This window comes from Heterostelium album (genome assembly GCF_000004825.1).
Source record: "Heterostelium album PN500 unplaced genomic scaffold PPL_scaffold3, whole genome shotgun sequence".
NCBI classification, from domain to species: Eukaryota; Evosea; class Eumycetozoa; order Acytosteliales; family Acytosteliaceae; genus Heterostelium; species Heterostelium album.
This window is the reverse complement of record NW_008805065.1, coordinates 1,674,600-1,691,623: the sequence shown is the minus strand read 5'-3', so window position 1 is coordinate 1,691,623 and position 17,024 is coordinate 1,674,600. Positions and strand designations below refer to the sequence as shown.

The 17,024-nt window shown below is 32.4% G+C and overlaps 7 protein-coding genes across 7 annotated transcripts; 5 read left to right on the top strand and 2 right to left on the bottom strand.

The window, feature by feature from the left end:
• Positions 1-42: 42 nt before the first annotated feature.
• Positions 43-2,713, top strand: PPL_03245 (uncharacterized protein; the record flags this gene model as incomplete). The annotated part of the gene is made up of 6 exons (XM_020574216.1): positions 43-92; positions 341-377; positions 630-674; positions 995-1,049; positions 1,655-1,722; positions 1,793-2,713. 6 exons carry the CDS (start codon positions 43-45, stop codon positions 2,711-2,713), a joined length of 1,176 nt encoding a protein of 391 aa, XP_020436288.1.
• A 227-nt stretch (positions 2,714-2,940) lies between these two features.
• On the bottom strand, positions 2,941-4,113 carry PPL_03244 (tetratricopeptide repeat protein; the record flags this gene model as incomplete). Its single annotated transcript, XM_020574215.1, has 1 exon — positions 2,941-4,113. The coding sequence occupies one exon, from the start codon at positions 4,111-4,113 to the stop codon at positions 2,941-2,943; it is 1,173 nt and encodes a 390-aa protein (XP_020436287.1).
• Positions 4,114-4,321: 208 nt separating this feature from the next.
• On the top strand, positions 4,322-7,821 carry PPL_03243 (uncharacterized protein; the record flags this gene model as incomplete). The annotated part of the gene is made up of 3 exons (XM_020574214.1): positions 4,322-5,745; positions 6,133-7,692; positions 7,746-7,821. 3 exons carry the CDS (start codon positions 4,322-4,324, stop codon positions 7,819-7,821), a joined length of 3,060 nt encoding a protein of 1,019 aa, XP_020436286.1.
• A 165-nt stretch (positions 7,822-7,986) lies between these two features.
• PPL_03242 (uncharacterized protein) lies at positions 7,987-10,409 on the top strand (the record flags this gene model as incomplete). The annotated part of the gene is made up of 3 exons (XM_020574213.1): positions 7,987-8,135; positions 8,268-8,408; positions 8,951-10,409. The coding sequence occupies 3 exons, from the start codon at positions 7,987-7,989 to the stop codon at positions 10,407-10,409; spliced, it is 1,749 nt and encodes a 582-aa protein (XP_020436285.1).
• Positions 10,410-10,702: 293 nt separating this feature from the next.
• On the top strand, positions 10,703-14,185 carry PPL_03241 (uncharacterized protein; the record flags this gene model as incomplete). Its single annotated transcript, XM_020574212.1, has 7 exons — positions 10,703-12,396; positions 12,469-12,571; positions 12,644-12,908; positions 12,995-13,115; positions 13,190-13,288; positions 13,364-13,655; positions 13,742-14,185. The coding sequence occupies 7 exons, from the start codon at positions 10,703-10,705 to the stop codon at positions 14,183-14,185; spliced, it is 3,018 nt and encodes a 1,005-aa protein (XP_020436284.1).
• Positions 14,186-14,291: 106 nt separating this feature from the next.
• PPL_03240 (SDR family NAD(P)-dependent oxidoreductase) lies at positions 14,292-15,371 on the top strand (the record flags this gene model as incomplete). The annotated part of the gene is made up of 3 exons (XM_020574211.1): positions 14,292-14,410; positions 14,502-15,195; positions 15,288-15,371. The coding sequence occupies 3 exons, from the start codon at positions 14,292-14,294 to the stop codon at positions 15,369-15,371; spliced, it is 897 nt and encodes a 298-aa protein (XP_020436283.1).
• A 98-nt stretch (positions 15,372-15,469) lies between these two features.
• On the bottom strand, positions 15,470-16,664 carry PPL_03239 (uncharacterized protein; the record flags this gene model as incomplete). The annotated part of the gene is made up of 4 exons (XM_020574210.1): positions 15,470-15,787; positions 15,860-16,010; positions 16,082-16,397; positions 16,472-16,664. The coding sequence occupies 4 exons, from the start codon at positions 16,662-16,664 to the stop codon at positions 15,470-15,472; spliced, it is 978 nt and encodes a 325-aa protein (XP_020436282.1).
• Between the last annotated feature and the right edge of the window lie 360 nt (positions 16,665-17,024).

Here is a 17,024-nt window from a genome sequence, read left to right as displayed (position 1 = left end):
AATTGTTCTGTGAAACATTTTTTTTAGTTTGAATAAGATGTAATGATCCTCCTCTATCATATCGTAGTGGTTAAGATGATTCCTTGTCCAAAGTAAGATTCCAAGATAACATATAACACATTTATTGAAATTAAATTTACATAATGTATGTAAAACCTTGGAGGATACCTGGGACTACTTTTATGGAATCATTTATTACTACTAACGTTAGTAAAGGCAATACTACTATTCAGAGAGTGCATTGCATAGGCAGTAGTTAACATAACACCTGCTAATCTCCATTAGATACTTATATTCTTTGATATCTCACTCTCATATGTCTCAATCGTAATATCTTTAGCATCTCATGTACCTCACTGTTTGATATCATTGCATTGGTATATCCCTGTAATCTCATCCTTTCTTGGTTCCAAAATGTTCAATGACATTGCATACACCTCCAAATCCAACAATTACAAACCTATCAATTCCTTTATTATCAATAATCATGTTCAACTTGTCAATCCATTCATCAGGAGTCTCTTCCTTTCTCTTCTTCAATGGCAGTTCTTTTTTCAACCATGGCAGGTCATGATAATACTGGGATTGAAATGTTTACCTGTTATTGAGCCACTGTTTGATTAAATAAGAGAAGGAGGTGTAAATGTGTTGATGATGAGAATGATGACATTAAAGTATATATTATAACAACCGTAAACAAGTGCAGCATTTGCTATTGTGATAGTGTTGTTGGATTTAAAGTATGGAGAGTTGTTGGGTGTACTTGGTTTGGGTTAGTTGTTTAATTCTCGCTAATTCTTGCAATAGCTCGTCATTCCATATGAACTTTGTATTTGCACCCCCTCCATTGTTGTTACCAGCTTGTTCACCTAGTGGTGTTCTTGCCTCCTGATTGGTAATGGTGGTGTTGGTGCTTTGTATATTTCTATTTCTTCTATGATTTGTATTAATTGTGCTTGTACTGTTCATTTTTGATTTAGTTGACATATCTTAGCCTAGTCATCGACATGATCGTCGTGCTAGTTGCCCAGATTGTACCACGAGGAGGTGTATGTCTAACAATCCGGTTGTATATAACAACTAGACAATGACGATGATGATTGGTGCATCGGTATGTGCGTATGTGGTGACAATGAATGTGATGAAACAATACTGATGTTTAAGGACACAACAGTCATAAGATATTGATGGACGTGCAGTTATTATATAGAGTATTGTGCTGAATGTTAACAACAAAAAAACATAGCTAACAGATTTGAAGCTGTTGTGAGTGATGGAAAGTGTTCAAGAGATTGATTGATAACAAAATTCAATTTTTTTTTAGTTTTTTTTTCAAATTAATTCGAGAAAGTGCTAGAAGGGGTATTACTCTATTCAAAAGAACTTGACATTTCTTGTTAAAATGAACTAAAAAGATAATGAATAAAAATAAACAAATAATAAAATATGGGTTTAAATATATATAGATATAAAATTGACACTCTTTATAATTAATTGAATTTGTTTTTTAATATTTTTTTATTTTAATATAATTCACTTGGGTTATAATTGAAAAACACAATTAATCTTGTTATGTTTATGTTAACAAATACTGCACATCAGACTCTAGCTCTCCCCACCATAGTACATACCACAACTGTTGTTGTGAACTCAGCGACTGATCCAGTCGTGGATTTCAATAGAATCAATGGATGGTCAAACAAGATCGATTGCATGAGAGAGGTATGTTTGTTGATTGACGTTGTAGTTTTACACTACGAGATAGATCATTAATGAACAAACAATCTTATAGCTTGGATATGTTCCAGAAGGAGGTGTTGATCTTGGTCCAATCGAATTCGATGATTTTGTTGCAAGAAGACAAAAGGACGGAGATCAATCGGAATTCAAGTCGAGGATATGGTTCAGAAACGGAAGAGGATGGATCTATGAAGTGCCTTCAATGGAGCATGAGTATAGTGCAAACAAAGTCATTTCTCGTATTCATCAACAACTTCATCCAAACCAAGATTTGTTGTCCGTTGGAGGCTCCTCAACCTTGATTCTACAACTTGGTCATTCATGCGCCGAGCCACACCAATCTTTACGACCGCTTCGACCCAATGTCCCCAACATCCATTCGGCAAATGGACATGGAAGGCCCTATCCAACATTGGTCATCGAGACAGCAAAGTCACAATCACTTCCAGTGTTGCATCAAAAGTGCATGGACTATTTCATGGATCGTGTTGTTGCTATACCCGCTGCACCTGGTGTCTCTGCGGTAGTTGCAGTACCAAGCACAATCAGAATCGTTATTGGCATCAAGATCTATCGCAGACACAATGGTACCTTTGCAATGCTTGTTTTATACTATCAGAATGGTGCGGCAGCAAACCCAGTCAGGATCATCTCTTGTGGAACAGCATTTTTGGATCCCAACAACACAATCCCAAGAGTCAACGCAATATCTCCACCTGGTTACGCCGCCCCCCATGGCTATGAAGGAGTCATGCCTCCAGTAGGCCCTCCTCCCGTTCCTGCAAATCCCGCCAATCCTCTCAATCTGCAAAATCCTTGTAATGCTCTGGGACTACCACATTACCAACTCCAAATTCCAACTGTAGAACTGTTCAATGGGGCTGCTCCCTTGCCACCAGGTGTCATTCTTCCACTATTCTATGTTGTGGACCTACATTCAATCCAACAAGTTGCGAATGATGAGCTCCCATGATGAAAGAGCTCCAACTCTCGCAGATCACTCTGATCTGGCAGTCTACAACATCAATTCCATAAAAACAATCTGTATATTCCATTCATCCAAACTTCCACCAACTCTATCTCCCTCCACAATGAATTGATCTCTCTCTTTATTAGTTTTTTTAAAAATTGTTTTTTTTTTTTTTGTAAATAAAAAAAAAATCAAGTCTATTGGGTAGATAATAAAATTAACAAGATAATCTAATAATTTCTTGCTCTACGAAGGAGCTGTCTTCTTGACATCAGTTCACCATTTGGAAGTGTAATAGTTTGTTTGTTGTTTAAAAGAGTTAATCCAATATCCTTGTAAATCGAAATCTGTGTAGTCTCAAACGTGAGTGCTTCCAATAATAATTGTTGTTTTGTCATTGTCACACCATTGTGGAGTGTAATTGTTTCTTTTGATGTCATATCCAATGTCAGATTGTAGTATGAATAATACTTTGTTGGGTCAAGTTGGATCGCTTTGAGGTATAGTTGTTTCTTTGTCAATGATTCACCAGATGGAATGGTTATTGTTTCATTCCGACCAATAGTAATTGCAAGATTATTGTATGGGTAATAGAATGATGGATCGAGTGATATTGACTTTAGATAGAGTTGAATATTATTCATTGATTTACCATTGAGAAGTGTGATTGTTTCATCTCTACCTAATTGGTTTGCAAGGAGATAATATGGTATTGGATCGTTTGGTTTTAATTCTATTGTTTTCAAGTATATTTGTTGTTTTGTCATTGTTTGTCCATTATTAAGTATGACCGTTTCGCCTACTGCCATGAAAGATGCCAGATTTTTGTATGTATTGGTATTGTTTGGATCACATTCTATTGATTTAAAATATAGTTGTTGTTTTGACATCATTTGACCATTTGGAAGTGTGATTGTTTCACCACTTATAAGTTTATTGGCAAGGTTATTATATGAGTCTGAATGGGTTGGATCTAATTCAATTGATTTCAAATATAGTTGTAGAACTGTCATTGATTGACCGTTATTAAGTGTGATTGATTCACCATATGAAAGTGTAGTTGCAAGATTATAGTGTGATTTGGCATAAATTGGATTACACTCTATTGCTTTCAAGTAGAGTTGCTGCTGTGTCATTGATTGACCCGTTGGAAGAATGATCGATGAACGATTTTGATATGAAAGAATGACACCCAACTTTGAATATGCTTGGGCATAGTTTCGATCGAGATCGATGACTTTTAATAAGAGTTGTTCCTTCTTCATTGATTCACCTGATGGAAGAATGATTGATTGTTGACCATTGGAATCGTGTGTAAGTGTCATTGCAAGTTTGAACAATGCACGTGTATCATTAGGATTTTTACTAAGTACATTCAGATAAGTTTGTTTTTTTTCTTCCATTTATAAATATAACAATATTTATATCTATTTTTTTTTTTTTTACAACTCTGGGTGTTATTACTATATGATAGTTCTGTTATTAAAAATATAAAAATGGTAGTGAAGATATAAAGATATTTCACTTGAAAAAAAACAAAAAAAAAACCAAAATTAACACACCATTGCGATTACTGTATTACCACACTTATGATCAAAGATTGCAACATCGATGAATAAAGATATATTTAATAAAGTAGTTATAAATAATAAAGTATTAAATCAAATAATATTTGAAAATGTAGTTCATATCAATAAATTAGATTATAGAGATAGCTTTAGATGGGAAGATCTATTGGAGACACCCTATGTTATGGCTGGTAATGGATACTTTGAAGAGTTGAAACAATTCTATGCGCGAAAAACAAACTACGATGAAGATATCTATCAATCGGAATTCTTTATGACCTATTCGAATGCTGTTCAATTCGGTGCTATCGAACCGATCATCTTTTTTATGGAGCATGAAAAACTGAGACCGATCATCTGTGACGAATCAAACTTTTATATACTAAACGTAGCTGCAATGCACGGACGAACAGCTATCATTCACTATCTAATTGGTGCAAGCGATCATTGGAGAGCGATTCACTACTACGAGGCGCTGGCGTGGGCACCGCTCTCCAACGATTTCGAACTGCTCAAATACCTCACGGAATTGGTATTTCAACCCGCACCCAAAGAGCAGGTTATCAACCTAAACATTAGAGCCTACGAAAACTCTGCACAAGTCGGTCGAATCGATATGTTTGATTATCTGACGAATACGAGATTCGATGGTCGGAAGTTTGCTCGTGTCTATGCACGTGCCATTGAATACGGACAATACAAGTTTGTCAAAGGTCTATTGAAACGAAATGTTGGAATACAACATGAACGAGAAAATCTATTCGATTGTGCGGCATCTCATAATCGTTTCGACATATTAACACTGTTGCACAGTCGTGGATATTTTGGTGAAGAAAATAGTAAAGCATTCGATCATGCCGCGAGCAATGGGAACATCTCAATGCTGGATTGGCTAAATAGTAATTGTTCAACTTTGAAATGCTCGAACGATGCAGTTAATTCAGCAGCAAGTGCTGGAAGATTGGAGGTTTTACAATGGATTCATAAGAATAGAACGGAATCCATTACTAGTTCAGAGGCTATGGATCTAGCTGCACACTCTGGTCACCTACACATCGTTCAGTATCTACATAACAACCTAACAACCGGTTGTTCATCAAAGGCAATCGATGATGCCGCAACCTTTGGTTATTTGGAATTAGTTAAGTTCTTGCATCTAAATCGAACGGAACGTGGTAAGATGCCATTGGAATTAGCATTGGAAAACGGTCATATAGAGACGGTTTTATGGATGAACGCAAACGGAATCAATTACGATAGTTCCAAAGGTCGAACCGATAAGATCATGAAATCAGCAGTTAAAAACAATTTCCCATTGATCGTTGAATGGATGATTAACAATATATTTACAGAGATAACGCTTGATAACCTCAAAGAGTATCAAGAGGCATTGAACATCACACTAGATCATAAGGAATTTGATCAGCTAAGAGATATTATTAACAACGCAATCGAATTGAAAACTAAGTAAAATAGTAAATAATTTAAAGAATTGATATAATACCATATGGTTTCTTTATTTTTGTAATTACAAAAAGTAAGGTCTTGAAAGTCCGACCTTTGCAATATCTTTTGTTTAATTTCTTATATTTTTGAATAATCTTAAACTAGAATGACGATGGGTGTTTTTCAAATGTGGTATAGCTAGATAAATATATCAGAACATTCTTGAATCATGTTTGACCACTGTTGTCATTAAATAAATTTAAAAAAAAGATCTACATCATTATCACAAAGCTTTTTTGTAATTTTTTCGAATCTGTTTTATTTTTAAAATCTTTTATTCATATTGTTATAATAGAATATGAATAAAACACTATTTTCTATAACTTTTAATAATATTATTATAAATAGATTGATATTTAGATATGTGAGTGATATACATCAGAAATGTTTAGTATCGTTAGTAAAGGTTTACAGGTGGAATGAACTTTTAAAGCAACCTTGTTTGTTAGTGTACTATGGTTATTTCGAGCAACTAAAGAATTTCTACGACAATGAATTGAGTATTCCTCAGAATTTAGAGTTGTTGCAATCTTCGAAAGCAATATTCTTTGACCAAGCCAATGTCTTTAGAGCTGCTGCTGTCGTTGGTAGGTTCGATATCTTTAAGTACCTCTGGGATAGATTCGATACCTCAAATAAACTAGAGTTGTTTTATCAATCGCAAATCAACGACAACTACAGTGATCCGGTTACACCGATTCTCATGGCAGCCATCACCAACGGCCGAATCGAAATTGTACGGTATCTCTTTGAATTGAACATTATACCGGCGCGACTTGGAGATACTCAAGAAGCATTCATCAAATCACCGATGTCCAATAGCTTGTCGATGGTACAACTGCTGTCGGAGAGACTGGCACTGGCACAAGTAGAGAGTACTGCAACAACTACCTCTGTTAACATTTCCAGGATCTATGAGAAAGCTGCAACCGTTGGTAATATCGGAATCATCGAATGGCTATTCACTAATAGACCGAAAGATACTGGTAGAGATAATATGTATAGAGGTGCAATCGTTGGTGGTCATATCGATGTTGTTCGATATCTAATTGAAGACCATTCAATAGCTCGACCGGATTTCGCAGCTTACCATGCATTCCAGAGTAACAACTTGGAGATCTTGAAACTTCTCGACCATCACAAGTTTAATATCTATGGTATTACACCGAATAAAGCGGTCATCAACAATAACATTGAAATGCTGCAATGGATTCATCAGAGAATACCAAATCTAAGCTATTCAAACGATCTAATAGAGCTGGCAACTAGTAAATCAAACTTGGAAATCGTCCGATGGTTGACAGAGAATACATCGGCAAAGTGTACGACTAAAGCTATGGATCAGGCTGCCAAGTTGAATTGCCTTGATTTGGTAAAGTATCTACACTTCAATAGGAGTGAAGGATGTTCCAGTGACGCAATGGATGGCGCAGCTGAACTTGGCCACTTCGAAGTTGTCCGGTGGTTGAATGAGAATAGGAGTGAAGGATGCTCAACGAATGCAATGGACTACGCATCGAGAAACGATCATCTACACGTGTTAAAGTATCTACATGAGAATAGAACGGAAGGATGTTCGAATCTGGCAATGGATCTTGCAACTGATCTCGAGGTCATCAAATTCCTTGTCGCCAATAGAACAGAGAGATTCGACACCACCGTTACCATTAAAATGGCAGTAGTAAATGAGAATCTCCAGATAATTAGATGGCTATTCGATAACAACTATGTAACCGGTATTCCAGAGACAACATTAAAGAGAGTTATCTATTGCAGAAATGCAGAGCTTCTAGAGTGGTTCATCTTGAACGTATCGGATTTCAAAAGATTAATTAGACAGTATTCCGATGAACTGACCATATTAAAGACATTACTACGATTTGATAAACACCAACTAATCGATAACATGTTAGTCCAGAATTTAATTGGCCACCTGAAAAACTAAAGAATATTGATAAAAGAGAATTTCAAAACTCTAGTAAATCAATAGAATTATTAAATCAACTTTTATCAAGATTAAATATAAATGCGAAATAATAATTGTTAATTAAATAATTTCAAACAAAACATAAATATAAATTTTTAACTTGAGCTCAAGAGATGATTTTGTTCAGGTTTGCAGAAGTTTTTCTTTTTACACACTATAAAAAAACAGTTCTGTACATTTACCTTATCACATAAATATATTTATAAATATTACAAATGAGCTTACAAGTTGAACCTAGTAAACATACTTCTGAAAGCATTGAAGATCTTATAAAATTGATTAAAGAAAGAATAATCAGTACTCCGAAATGTTTATTTTGTGATCATCAAATGGATCCACTCGGTAAAATTGATCATTTGAATAGGTGTGTAAATTCATTGCTAAAATTTGAAATTACATTTCGAGAAATTTAAGTCAAAACTAGACGAGTGTTATAAGAAAATCTAGGAGTTACTTGATAAAGATCAACAGATGCATGATTAAGATCAACAAATAGCTCGCCTACAACTATATTCCAATTCAATTTTCCAAAGATCAAATCTGCTTATTTATCTGATCACATGGAGTACTCTGATAAGATTCTTAAAAAAAGAAAAAAAGATGAACAAAGATTTAAAAAGGGGCTAGATTCTAAAGAGTTAGTAAAGTTAAGTGGATTTAAATAAAGAAAAATACATTAAAGAATAAAGAAGAGGATAACAAAATAAAAAAAGTAAAGAATAATAATAGAGAATGTATTCGCTACAATGAAGAAGTGGAATACTATCAGATATTTTAGATCTTAAAAAAGATGAACCTATCACATCAAAAATTAGTAAAAATAGCTGATTTTTTCAATTAGTTTTTTTTTTTTACCTACACACAAAAATGAAAAACATATGTTAACTTGTCAAAAACCGTCTCTTGCCCAACTCATGAACATACATGAAGCAGTCATATGTTTTTCATGGGGGAACTCCCTCATATCATTGAGGATAATGTTAAATAACCTGTTTTCACTCACTTATTATTATTAAATGAACAAAACAAAAAACAAGTGTTATTTTGAAGATTCTATTTTTTTAACACCAATGAGTATATCAATAACATAATAATAATAATATATTATATTTATACAAAAAAAAAAAAGATGAATAAAGAATTATTTTTAACTGTGTTCAACAATATAATATTAAATAGAATTATCTTTCAACATGTTACAAGTATTTTCTATATCCTCAGGGAGAAAAGTTTCAAGTGGCAAGATTTGAAGAGAAATCCGCATATGCTGGTATTATATCAATTTTTCAACGAATTGAAAGACTACTACCATACTTTGGTCCTACTCAAGAAGTCATCGTTTTTCGAACAGCAAGTCAGCGCATTCAAGGCGGTAATCAAAGTTGGCAGGCTAGATATCTTTGAATACTTGTGGAGCAGATGTATACCCGTTGACCTTGAAAATACAGATAAGACAATCAAGCAAAGAGTTCTGGAGATCCAATTTGCCTCAACCATTCGTAATAATCTACAATCGTTTGTTGTCGAAGGTGCAGTACACAATCGAATGGATATCGTAAAGTTCCTCTTGGATACAACAGGATACCAAGGAAAGCTAAACGATGCTTTTATCGCTTCACCCAAGTCAGGTAATTTAGAAATGGTTAAATTGCTTTCAGCACGATCGGAACAATCGAAACATAGTAGCAAGGTATTTGACAATGCTGCAGCTGCTGGCAATCTCCAGGTTATTGAGTGGTTGGTTGCCAACAGACCAAAAAAAGAATTGAAAGAATCGGACATGTACAAAGGTGCAATCATCGGTGGTCACATAGATATCGTCAGGTACCTGCTTTCGAATGAATCGATACATCGATCTGTTAGTGCCCCTTACTATGCGTTGGCGGCCAACAACGTCGAGATTATGAAACTTCTTCATCAGCATAATTTCGAGAGCCACGGAGTCACACCGCACAAAGCCATTGCAAACAACAACTTGGAGATGTTAATTTGGATAAAAGAGAATAAGACCGATGCAATGTTTCCAGATTGTTTGATAGAGATGGCAATCGAAAATTCGAATCTCGAGATTGTTAGATGGTTAACAGAGAACACCACTACGATGGCAACAAAAAGAGCGATGGATCTTGCTGCAAAGTTAAACAACCTTGAGATGTTAAAGTATCTTCATTTCAATCGAAGTGAAGGTTGTTCCAAGATGGCAATGGATCATGCTTGTGAATTAGGACACTTTAACATTTTAGAATGGTTGCACCAGAATAGAAGTGAAGGATGTACAACCTATGCGATGAACAACTCAGCAAAGAATGGTCATTTGCAGATTCTCCAGTTCTTACATGTCAATAGAACAGAAGGATTAACACATAGAGCAATGTCGAATGCAACTGACTTGGAGGTGATTAAGTTCCTCCATTTCAATACGAATGAACACGAATCAGTTCAAGAACCACTCGACGCTGCAATCAAAAATGGCAATTTAGATATCATTATATGGTTGTGTGAAAACATCATAGAAAGATGTTCAACACCGACATTGGAGAAAGTAATGAAATCCAATTATTCACACATCATCGAATGGTTTACTCTCAATAGACCTGAATTCAATATTTATAGGACAACTTATACTGATAACCTTTAATTTTAATAATTTAAATTTCGATCCAGCCAACAAATAATTTATTTAAATAAAATCTACAAACAAATAAATTTATATTAATTTAAATATTTAAAATTTCATATAAAATTTTGTTCGAAAACGAATTTTTTTTTTCCATTCAAAGAGAGGGCAAATTTCAAGCGAACGAGACTAAGTTAAACTTAGTCTGTTAAGAGATGATTTATTTTTTTAACAATAAATAAATATTATTTATAAATAAATATTTTAATATTAAAAATAATAATAATTAAATTAGTAATTAAAAAAATAAACAAATGAATAATAAAAAAAAAGATAATAATAATACGATTAAATCAAATTTAAATAAAGATAAACAATATATTTTAATAACAGGACATATAGCTGCAGATTTTGATACGTTGTCATCTGTCTTTGCATCTTTTATCCTATTGAAAAATATAATTGCGAATAAAGATTTTGCAAATTTACAGAGATATTTTAATAACGTGAATTTCAAAGAAGATAATCATGATTTAGATATAGTATGTCTATTACCACCTACACAATATCCAAATTTAGTTGCATTCATAGAGGAATACAATGAATCAATACTTTTACAATACAATATCTTTTATAATAATAATCTATCACCTGATATAATTGATAATATAAGATATCTATTCATTGTAGATACAAAAAGATTATCAAGATTAAAACATATATATAATGTTTTATATTTAAATAATAATAATAATAATAATAATAATAATAATAATAGTGATGATATTAGTAATAGTAATAATAATAACAATAGAATTAATAATGATAATATAAAATCTATATATATATGTGATCATCATCCAATTGGATCGGATGATATTCCATCGTCTGACAGTACTCTGGTAGAGACAACTATATCTGGTTCAAACGCCGCTATAATCATTGATATGCTTAGTGTACGACACGATACTCTGAAGCTAACAGACTTGGAGGCAACCGTCATGGCAATCGGAATCTACGAAGACACTGGAAAGTTGACATACGGTGGAACTTCACATCTTGAATTCAAGGCAATGGAGTATCTAACCAGACATTACTCTTTGGACATGTCAATGTTAAGAAGATTCCTATCTATTGGTAAATCAACAACTAGTCATCAACAACTACAAGATGAAGATAATAATCAACAACAACATACAAATAATGTTCATGAAATATTGATTTTAGAATCTATGCGAAAAACACTTACAAAGATAACGATAGACGCTATCGATATCTATTGTTGTGAACTTGTAGGAGATGAATCTAAACATTCATTGTCACCACTTATACAACTGTACTTGGAGTTCAATCATCATATTCATACGTTGCTGGTGTTTATTCGTGCTGAGGAATCGGGAACTGTTGTCATATGTCGAACCACAAAAGATACGCCAATCGATGTCGGAAAGATCTGTGAGACGGTCGGTGGTGGCGGTCACAAGTGCGCTTCGTCGGTTACCCTCAAAGATGCCACTCTCTCCGAGGCCAAGAACATCATGTTTGCATTGATCTACGGTACACTCATTGGCAGGGGAATTAACATTCAAAAGATAATGACAATAAACCCAATCGTTGTAACCTATCAATCGTCATTAGAAGATATCAACCAACTATTTCAATCAAATACAACTATTAAATATTTATTAGTTAATAATAATAGCAATAACGATAATAATAATAGTGAGCAAGATAAAGATATAGGACAGATATCTAGGAATCAATCACAATACTATTATTCTTTAAACTCTAAAAATAGAAATCAAAAGATATCTGATATCTTGGAGATTGACTCTGCTCAGTATGTTGATACCGAGAGTACTCTGCTCGATGTAATTCAACTGATGACAAGTAAACTTCAGTGGATTGTTCCTGTTGTGGATCGTTCAAACAATGGCTGTGGTTTAGTAGGTGTTGTATCTGTAACCGATATTCTAAAGAACATACTAGATGCTATCAATAATAAAATGTAAGTAACATATAACACTAAAACATAACAATTCAAAATTGCTAACATTAATAACACTTTTGAAAAAAAAAGTATTGTAGAAGATATTCAAAATAATAATAAAAGAGATTTTACTTATGATTTATCTATAAGGTTACCTGGTATAGTTCATAAATTAGTAACAATATTACATGAAGTAAGTTGTTAGTAAAAATAACAATCGAGGTTGATCAATCATTCATTAGTACTAATTTAATTAAATATTTAGCTCTGTAATCAATCGAATATAGATATCTATTTAGTTGGTAATACAGTGGTAGAGATCTTAACCTATGATCAACACTCTTCACATTCTATCGATAAATTCTCATCGGTATTGGTCTTGGATAATAATCAACAACAAACAACTGTCAGCCATGTCATAGAATATATTAAAACCAATAGTGATTGGAAAGTAATACAGAAAGATAATGATAATGATGATAGTGATCAATCTCAAACAATTATTCTGACCAAAGGCAAATATACATTTAGTAAGTTAATTGATAAAATAAACAATGTTTAAACTATTAATAAATTACTAACTTACTACCACAATTAATAGAAATATCAATTGTAGGCAATATATTTTATCCAAATTCCGATTATATATATACTTTTCAACCAAGTATTATCAAATCCTATTGTTACTCTGGTTTATACACTTTCAATTCCATTGTTATCTCACTAAAATCATACAAGTAAGTTTAGCACAAGATCTTAATATAAATAACAAATACATTTACAATCTAGAAGCTAACAACATTATATCTAGTCTATATGATTTCTTTTTAGGAATAGATGATCTAAATCAAAAGAGAATAAGAACACTACATTCAACTTCTTTTATAGATAATCCTAAATCACTCTTGGAGTAGGTGTTAATAAAATAAAAAGATAACATTCAATATTAAACTAACAATCTAACCTTAATTTAACTATGTTTTAGTATTCTAACAGTTTCCAACAAGATGAAATTCAAACTATCTAGAGAGACAAAGAAATTCATAAAGTATTCTACCATGCAGATGTCAGCAGCCAAGAAGATCAGTGGAAGACAATTCATGGATTTCTTTAAGCAAATATTCAAGAGAGATGGACAAGACCATATAGATATCCTCAAGGATATGCAGATCTACTGTATACTCCAAGAGATATCTCCAAACCTACAGATTAACAGCAGACTTTTTAGACATATCGAAGATACAATACTATGGTATCAAACACTTCATCTTGATCAGGTATCTATTATTATAGTTTAGATTATTTACTAAAACACAAAAATGTTAATGTTGTTTCTTGTTGTTTATTAATTTAATTATTTAAGAAACCAAATCTAGTTATGATGAGATTCATTGTATTGTTACAAGGTACACCCACAAAAGAGATATCAAAAAGTCTGTTTGAAAGGTTGGAACTTACTGAGGAGGAGAGGAATTGCTATGCTGATTGGATAGAGAAAATAAAGACCAACAAGAAACTAATTAAGCAATGGATCTATGATTCAAGAGCCAACGAATACGGTGACATTCAAACTCTTAACTCTATACTCTCTCCTCTTCCTTTGGAGTGCATTCTCTTAACATTAGCTACGCTCATGGATGAACAGGAAACCAAACCCAAAGATAACAAAGAACATCTCTATTTCTTATTCCAAGCACCATTCTCTCTATACTTTAATCATAGTCAACTATCAAAGAAACCAACAACAACAACGACAACGACAACAGTGAAATCTCAAAAGCCAACTGATAAACTCTTTTCTAAATAAATTATTTTGATTATTGATTATTAAAAAAAAACTAATTCCCTCTTTTGGGTTTTATTTTAATAACATCACGATTGATCAAATTAAATATTTTATTGCATTTCACGATATGTTAAATAGATCAAATTTATCTATTTCAATATTAAATAGATATTATTGTAAAGTTAGTTCTAGTTCAACAGGTACAATATCAAACCTATCATGTTGGGGTAAAAAGGCACTTGTAACGTAGGTATTGAGAGTTAATAGATATATAGATGGTGGTGTTGATTCTCTAAATAATTAATCAATTTAACTATCTATTTAATAACATATTTAGTGGTGGAAGTAGAGGTATTGGTAAAGCAATTGCACAAAGACTGGCAGCAAGTGGTGCAAATGTTACAATCCTTAGTAAAGATCCAATATTAAACAAAGAAGTTGTCAGTTCATTACCGATCGTTCATATAAATGGTGATCTAAATACCTTAGAAAACAATGGTTTAAATAGAGATCAGCCGACCAACAGACATAGTGGTCTTGTTTTTGACCTCTCGGTACCATTAACAGGTGGTAGTTATGATGAGATGTCACAAGCTTTAAAACAACAAAACAACGATCATCTACTGGAATTCGATATACTGGTACACGCCGCAGGTATCACTCAGAACGACCTATTCTTTAGATCGAAATCGAACGATGTTAGAACGATCCTACAAGTTAATCTTCAGACACCTATCGATTTGACGCGATTACTGCTGAAACCAATGATCAAGAAGCAATGGGGACGTGTTATCTTCTTGGGTAGCGTTGTAGCTGATCAAGGTAACCGTGGACAATCGATATACTCTGCATCGAAAGCCGGTCTAGTTGGTTTCTCAAAGTCATTGTCACGTGAAGTAGGACATTTCAACATTACATCCAATGTAATATCACCGGGCTACATTGACACTGATATGTCGGCACCCTATATAGCATCACAAGGCGAGACACTCATTGAAAGAATACCACTCAAAAGAATTGGAAATGTTGAAGTATGAATAGATAGATAACAAAGAGAGTGAGAGAGAGAAGAGTTAACTCTAAACTAACTTTACTTTATTTATTAATCTACACATATATTTAGGAAATAGCAAAGGCTGCATTATTTTTAGTTGAATCGAATTATATTACTGGACAAGTTATTAGAGTTGATGGTGGATTATGGTGATTTATATTTATACATTAGTTTTTTTTATTTTTATTTTTTATTATTATTATTATTATTATTTAAAGTACAATTATTAAATTCACTATTTATGTCATTGGTTATTGGTTAATATCCATTCTTGACATTGACATTAGTTTCAGTATACTATCGATTGTCACAACAGATATTGGATGACAATCGATATCGACTACCCACAAACGATGCACCTTTGTAGATACCATTTTGTAGATTGCATTCTCAACAGTATCCCACGAATAAACTGTTAGTGGATGGAAAGACTTCTCCTTCAAACACGAAAGATTATTCTTCTTCTCTTTAATATTTTGATATTGTAAATAATCAACCACTGGTAACATCAACTCTGAAAAGTTCTTCTTTGTCAAACCTTTTAGGTTTGATATCGAAAAATTGGCAAACTAATAATGAAGATCAATAAGTTTATTAGAATAAGCAATTAAACTTTGTTTTTTTTTATAATTGTTACATACCAATTTTTTATTAGAGTCGATAATAGGAACTGCTGTTATTTTTTGTTGTATAATATCTTGTAATATATTTATTACTCTAGTTTCTTGAGGATATAAAACTATCTTTGAACTTGACAAACCAACTTGATTTATAGTTTTAGTTCTAACATCCCTGATTTAGTAAAAAAAAATATTGTAAGATTAAATTATTATTATTATTTTATAATATAATTTTGTAAATACCCTAAAACATGTATATTTTGAGCAATTAATGCCAGTATATCAGATTCACTAATTAAATTAATAATGGTCATTCTGCTATCTACAATAAAAAGTTTCGATAGCTTTTCACTCATTCTCTCTATTGCGTTGAGGAATGAATCACTCTCTCTTATGACCATCAATTTATTCTTTCTATTTGCCAGTATGTTAATTGCTGGACTATCAGAAAATAGACCACCACAACTTTCCAAGATAGTAAAGAATTTCCTTGGTTCTACTTTTAATATTTGTTGAATATCAACTATCTCCAATCCGACAAATGATATAATAAAATCAACTATTATTTAAAAAATAAATAAAAAAATCTTTAATAAATATTAATCTAAAAATAAATAAATTTTATTTACATACCAATATCCATCATATCTATTACAGCTATCACTTTATTTGTTTCATTATCATAGACTGGGGCAGCAACAATCGAATTCTCATCAAACACTCTCAGAATCTCCTCGAGTGAGGTGGTGGTGTCAACAGTGATTATCGTCTTTGGTTTAATAGCATGTTGAATCTGAGTTGTCTTTAAAAAATTTATACATTCCATTGTTATATTAATATTAATTTTGAATTAACTACAAATTTTAATTATATTTTGATTTATAAATATATTATATTATTTATAATTATTTAATTTTTTTAAAAAAAGGATTAGTTTAATATATTCATCATTGGTATCACATTTAAATAAAAAAATAAAAAAATAAAAATAAAATAGAAAAGCTTATTATTTAGATAGTGAAAATACCTAAAAAAGGAAAAAATAAAAATAAAAAATTTTCATATGGGATTTTATCAACAAAACGAAGCTGGTTTTTTTTTAATTTGTTTTTTGTTGAAGCTTCTGACTCTTGAACTGTTCACGTGAGAAAAGGATCATTTTTGGTCTGTAGCATCAAGTTTGTTG